At 37.8% G+C, this 6,765-nt stretch overlaps 1 protein-coding gene across 1 annotated transcript in view; it reads left to right on the top strand.

The window, feature by feature from the left end:
* Positions 1-1,600: 1,600 nt before the first annotated feature.
* Positions 1,601-6,765, top strand: part of LOC107743332 (rho GTPase-activating protein 25-like) — a 20,983-nt gene continuing 15,818 nt past the window's right edge. Inside the window, exons 1-3 of the mRNA XM_016556501.1 lie at positions 1,601-2,170; positions 2,400-2,509; positions 2,608-2,993. Of these exons, the coding sequence (XP_016411987.1) occupies positions 2,930-2,993 (64 nt within the window). The 5' untranslated portion in view covers positions 1,601-2,170; positions 2,400-2,509; positions 2,608-2,929. The remainder of the gene's footprint in view (positions 2,171-2,399; positions 2,510-2,607; positions 2,994-6,765) is intronic.

Below are 6,765 nucleotides of genomic sequence, written 5' to 3'. Positions count from 1 at the left end.
ACTCTCAAAGCCGTGATTCCCATTCACTTCCATTATATGACTGACAGACTGCAACGGTTTGAGTTAAAAATCTTCGTTTGTGTTCTACTGAAGAAACAAAGTCACCTACATCTTGGATGCCCTGGGGGTAAGCAGATAAACATAAAATTTTCATTTTTGGGTGAACTATCCCTTTAAGAATTATTGTTTGTGGTACTTACATACTTTTATCATTTCTAGTTTTATTTTAATGTTTTATTGTCACTGAGCAGTTGCAAGCTAGTCTTAGTCAAGCTTTGTGTGTGTGCGTGTTTGTGAACTGTTACATGCTAAATGGTAAGGATCAGGCTGGGCCATAAAATCTCATTGACTGTTTTGTTTTTACATTTATTCAGTTTTGTACCATTTTCACTGCATGAGACCAAGTCTACCACGTCTAATTTTATAATTCTATTTCATCTGTTTTGTTTTTACCATCATCTGCTGTGTAAACTCAGAACTACAGTGTGTTTTGTTTAAGGTATTTTGTCCCCCTCTAATATGTGCCGTCATGTACACCTGTGCCATAAACAATATTTATTTTAAGAAAATGAAACCTTAATGGGTGTCATCGAGCAGCTTTAAAAGAGTAGTGTTAACGGGCTCAGCTTCACAGTCTGTACGTACAGTTCACTGCCATTCAACAATAAAAATCCATGAGCATATACTTTCAGACCTGTGTGTATTGACAAGACTGATGGGCACATCATATGTTGGGCTTTTTTATGTAAAACTTGTTTTTAAATGTTATTTAGCATGTTTTCTTCTATGCCCACAGATCTTGAAAGATAAATAGGCAGCTTATTACCTGAGTTATGTTCATTTTTGTCTTGCTTTTGTTTATTTACATGATTTTGATGGACAGCTCAAGCCATACTAGCTTAAGCGGAGCGCAGAGCAGTGACGTAACAATAATAAACAGCGTAACAGCTGAAGAATTATGACCATAAATCCGCGTGTAATATTTGCCCCTCCGTATTTTCACCATCCACCATCAATGAATGATATTAATTATTTTTTTCAATTCAGTAAGCAAAACATAATCTTCATCTGTGTTAAGTGGTGCAGAAATGTTTCTAATATATTTAATTCATTATGATTTCGTGTTATTGTACCTTATTAGTTCAGTTCAATGTCCTGATTTTATAGAGAGAATTACATGCATTATATTAGAATATAAGAATATATACTGTATATGTTTGACGTAGAGATGATTCTATTCTTATTCTTTACTGTATTTGAATGGTCCTCTAAGCCAGTCTGTGCTCTATATGTATGAAACATTGACGTACTGTACAAACTCCAGACGTGAACAGAGCAATTGCAATGTTTTATAATCAACAGAGAGAGTTACAAACCCGTCATGTTGCTGGCCAACCACTGATGTCAGGAGAGCTTTCAGAGACATGCGTTTGAGTGCGGTGACCATAAACATTTATAAAGAGACACATTTATCAAAGTCTACAATGCATGTTAAAATATCTAGCTCTTGTTTCTGTGATAGTATGTTACAGGTTGAACAAGTTAAAGATACTTGCCAGATCTTCAGACTCTTGCGCGTGCCATTCTTTTCCCGCGGAATTGGGCTACTTTAACACTGTTGCCGCGAGTTGTTTTTCATGCCTGTGGGTTAAAGCAACCCAATAACGTGACATTTAGTCCCTGGAATGCGAATTCTACCAGGGTAACCTCACCAAAAAAGGTGTATTTTACCCCCTGGAACGCAATTTTTTACCGGGGGAGCCCCTCGAAACGCAATTGGGCTAGTTTTGAGTAGCAATTCAGCGGGTTTTTGTTATGAAAACCTGGCAACCCTGATGCGTGGTTAACGAGTGCTAGTGCAACGAGACTAACATATTGTTCATTACAATGTTTTAGACGGTTTTTAATTCTGTTATTCGCAAACACTGCCACGACACGTTATCCTTAGAAAGTATACTAATGTTAGCAACGGTCTCCTGAAGTGTCGGAGAGGCGCAGTTGTGCTCTCCATGTGTCTGGCGATTTATTCATGACCACTTAAGTAAAAACAGAAACGTAAAACCCACTCAAACGTGTTAAACACTTTTGGTTTGCCACTGAGAAGAAAAAAAACCTCTCTGTTGAACACAACAACAGCTCAGTATGTTGTTATTTGCCTTCAAGTAGTATGGTCTGTATTTCTGTTGTGTTTTGTTTTGTAGTTTTTGATAAAGCAGATAAATGTGCTTTCCCTGCAACTTTGTGTACAGTGATTTGCTCATTTGTAAATGGTTAATAAAGAGGAAAGCTCAGTATATATGTAAGTACATCATGATCTCTTCCTCCTTGCTGTTTGAACTTCCTTTTCATGTCAGATGCAGATTTTTATGATGACAGAAACAGTTTTGTGTCCATTTTAGATGGAAAAACACAGCATGGTTTTAGATGTACAAATACAAAGAAACCATGGTGCATCTCTCCAAGAAAATGATGACAAATGTCTGAGAAGAAAGTGGCCCCATTGGTTGAGGTACATCCTGCACAACTGTAGTCTGCATTTTCGCCTGTGTAGAAATTCATCACCTCTTGTTATTTTTTCTGTCTTGACTTTGCCACTCACTTCCTCAGCTCATGAAGATCTGCTGTTTCTCTACAGCCTGACAAACATGCTGCATGTAGGAACTTCAAAATAACTGTTGGTTTGCTCACACAAACACTGCAGGCGAGCCGAGGGGCAAGATTGAACGTGTTTGGAAGTGTAAAAAAAAGAAGAAGAAGAATCAGATCAGCAGAGGAAGGAGGAAGTAAAGAGAAGAAGAGGGGCTGACTGGAAAGAATGTACTCTTAGTTGACTGTGTTTTGTGATTGTTTTTGTGTGTGTGCGTGTGAGTGAGAGAATGTGTGTGAGTGTGTCTGTGTGTGTGTAACCTTTTGGTCCGATTTTGAAGAAATGTCTCTGAGACTACCTCGCAACTGGGACTTCAGCACCTTCAGAGCTGAAACTGCCAAGATAGGTGAGTGCCACTGTGTGTGGTCAAAGGTCAAAGTCTTTTCCGTGTTTTAGGAATTTCACTTGGCCAGGTGGGTAGATTTATGTGCGATTCTTTGTATTCAATGACACAACAGGCCTCCTGTCACTAGGAACTAGAGGTTTGGTCTATACTGACGCATGTAAAGTATGGCTTTTATGTAATGGGAAATGTAATTGACTGGGCAGTGATGGTGCATATGTGTTTAATCTAATTTAGAGGAGTATCTGTAAATGACAGACAAAAGTGGTATAGTGATGGTGGAGGATTCACCCTGAGGCTATATAATTCACTTGGGCACTTCTCATCTGCTCCGTGCTTTCCTTGTAATTCTGTTGAATCCCTGACACAACTTTTGATGTGTTGTATAGTCATTGTGACAAGATTATTTGTAGTACTTCCTTTCTAATTTGACTAAATGTTCTCCTTAATCTCTAGGCTGTTTAAAAACTCTAAAGTATGACTTCCAGCAGATGTATGGAGCAATCAGGTATAAAAAGAGGCAGGTTTATGGTTGTATGCGGTGACTCGTGGCGTTTCTGGTCTCGGTTTGCACCGTCTGTTGGAGATGCAAAGCATTAGTGATTTCCTCTGTGTGTAATCTTCACATGCTGCAGGCAGGAAGACGCTGCGACACTCTGAGAAGCACATTCATTCTCTGCTCAAAATGTCAGCATACTGTAAATGCTAGATAGTTATCTACTATGCGGCCTATTACAAGGTCTTTAGTTAAGGCTCTCTCAGCAGTATCCTAGGTTAAGGGAGCAAGTGTTTCTCGCAGTATGATAGTTTTCGGATGGCTTTAGATTGCTCTAATTATATAAAGTGTATTGTTAGTCGATATTTAGATGACACTATTTATTCAAAGCATCGTACAGCCTCATTTTTTAAAATGCAGCCAAGACAATGTTCATAACTAGGGATTTTTACACCTTGGTTACTTTTGCCATCATTTAATGCTTCCTTAATTTTTTTTTTTTTTTTTAATATTAATGACATTTTTTATATTTAGCAGACACTTTTTATTCAAAGCATCTTGTAGTACATCCTAATTTTTTAAAGTTGAAAAAAACATTGTTCATAGCTATAGGTGCAGAATATATTGGTATTATAGATTTTTTTTTTAATTTGTTGATCTATAGTCAGTGCTGCTTCTTTAATTGTACATACTTATTTCCCCTATATTTACATTTTAAGTTACTTTTTCATCTAATACTCACTTAATCATCTAATACTCACTTTGAATTAAATGTTTTTTTAATAATTTAATAATACAAACAAATTCATTATTAATAGTTTCAAAATCAATATTTAGGCTATATTTTATAATGCATGTTCTAATGTGATTCACTTGTAGCATTTAAAATGATTGATTCAAGTATGTTTTATTTGTAAGTTTTTATTGTTTATTTAAGCTATTTAGATTTTTTACAACTATTTAGAAATTTGATATCAGCCATTTATCAGTTACCAGCCATAACATTAAAAATTATTAACTTTTCCTATCAGCCAGAATTTTAATATTATGCATATCTATTTGCAACCCATTTTATCTGTTCTGAGTGAAACAGGGTGTTCAAAGGAAAAAAAAAAAAAAAGAATTAATTCAGGATTTAACTTTTTTCCACCAGGAATTGGTAGGATTGTGGAAAAAAAACAATAATCGTGATATAAATAAATAAATAGAGGCAGATAGTGATGATGAAAATAAAAGCTGTTTCAGTGGTGAAATAAATTATTTTAATTAAAGATTACTCAGACATTTTCTTCCTTTGGAATAGCGTGCACGGATGAATCATAATTAAGAAACCTGTGTTTTAATTTAACGGTGCCTTTAGCTGTTACGGTCACATAGCATTAAACAAAAATTATGCACATTTTAGCATCTGCAGAGCTGTTCTGCTGAATGTGAATGATCATGAGTCCCTTTTACCAATGTCTCAAACTTCAGCCTGACGCAGAACAGCTCGGCCTGACGCAAACAGCTTCTTGCATCTCTGCTATGATCTCCTTGGTAATTCATGGGGAGTTTGAACCGACTCTCTTCCCTTCCCCTGATCCCAGCGTGTGTCATAGAAATGGGTGAGGCCTCAAGCCAGGCAATGTGTGTGGGCCTGTGGTCCAGGAGAGAGAACAGTGGTCCGTGCTCTCCATCAGGGAAGATCTTCTCAAAATAGACCAAAGAGGCTGACATTAGGTGGGGATCTTTCAAAAACGCTACTTCCTGTGGCTGATGAGCTTGTAGCTTCCTGTTTATCTTGGTTCTCTCTCTTCTGCCCTTTCCTCTGATCTCAATGCGTTATAGCGAATTTGACTACAAAAGCTCCAACTGCTCAAATCACTGTGACACCATCTCTTTTCAATTAGATAATGGCTGATTGGTTGCTGTCTAGAGATTTATTTATTGTAGATGCTTTTTTATCAATGAGATGCCATGAAGTCAAGTGTTTTGTGGCTTCACTAAGTAGCTTTTCACTATGATGAACGCCAACTGGGGTGCTTAAATCATTTTCTTATTTTCTGCCACTCTGAACATCTCAGTTTTTCTTATCTGTCAATCACAGGGGTCCCTACCCCACCCTCCCTTTGCTATGGGCTATCCTGCCAGAAAGCTAAATCACAAATAGGATCTCTTTAGTATCTTAGTTCTCTCTCCCAGACACCAATGGGCTCAAATGGAGCACAAATTTTTGAGAGAAATTGAGACTTTTTGAGAGAAAGTGAGGAAATTTTTATTTTTTAAATGCTATTCTCAAATTTAACAACACATTTGCAATCAAAGTCATATATTTCAATATTAACTCAATATTAATATCAATATTATATTCTAATATTCTCCTACTGACAATAAAAACCCGCTGGTGATGTTTTGCTGAGCTTAGCTGGCGTAAGATGGTTTTAACTGGTTTACCTTGGCAGTAATCTGGTCTCCGACCCCGACCAGTGCCCAAAACCGCTCCAAAACCAGCCAACAGGCCAGTTTGACCAGGCTAGGAGACCTGCTAAAACCAGCGAACCACCTTAGGTTGGTCTAAGCTAAATATCCACATAAATATTAAAGATCTGTACACTTGACATGTCAACCTATGTAATTTGTATTTTTCCTTAAAGGGGTCATCGGATGCCCATTTTCCACAAGTTGATATGATTCTTTAGGGTCTTAATGAAAAGTCTATAACATACTTTGGTTAAAATTTCTCAATGGTAGTGTAAAAAACACCCTTTTTACCCTGTCAAAATCAGCTCCGTTTTCAGCACGTCGTTCTAGTCCGTGTTGCTTTAAATGCTAATGAGCTCTGCCCCCCCCGCCCCTCTCTTCCTTGGGGTGATGAGCCATACTGTTTACTTTAGCCGCATTTAGCCACGGAACTTGCTAACTAGCACGTTATTAGGAAAGGTGATTTGCAAAGTTTCATAAAAAACCCTTATACTCACTTCATCTGAAGCTGGATCACGAATGATTCGCACGAACATAGACGCATTTAGGTAGATCGGAGGCACATTCCCTTCAAAAACAAATGTAGTCCACTGCGTCTTCAGCGGCTCAGATGTCGGGAGTAAATGACGACTGCAATGTTCATTATTACATCCAGTAACAAAACGCCTCAATCGCTTATTCGGAGACATTCTTGTCTTCCCCTGCACTGGAGTCGACACAATGGCGGACAGCTCACAGCTCACTCAGGGCGGGTCTAAGGTAAGACACCAGTCCAGTCTGTGCTGAAACGCTACTGTCAATCAAACTATCGTGGGAGGA

This window comes from Sinocyclocheilus rhinocerous, unplaced genomic scaffold (assembly GCF_001515625.1).
Source record: "Sinocyclocheilus rhinocerous isolate Xijiao unplaced genomic scaffold, SAMN03320098_v1.1 scaffold2844, whole genome shotgun sequence".
Lineage (NCBI taxonomy): Eukaryota > Metazoa > Chordata > Actinopteri > Cypriniformes > Cyprinidae > Sinocyclocheilus > Sinocyclocheilus rhinocerous.
This window is presented reverse-complemented; position numbering and strand designations above follow the sequence as displayed.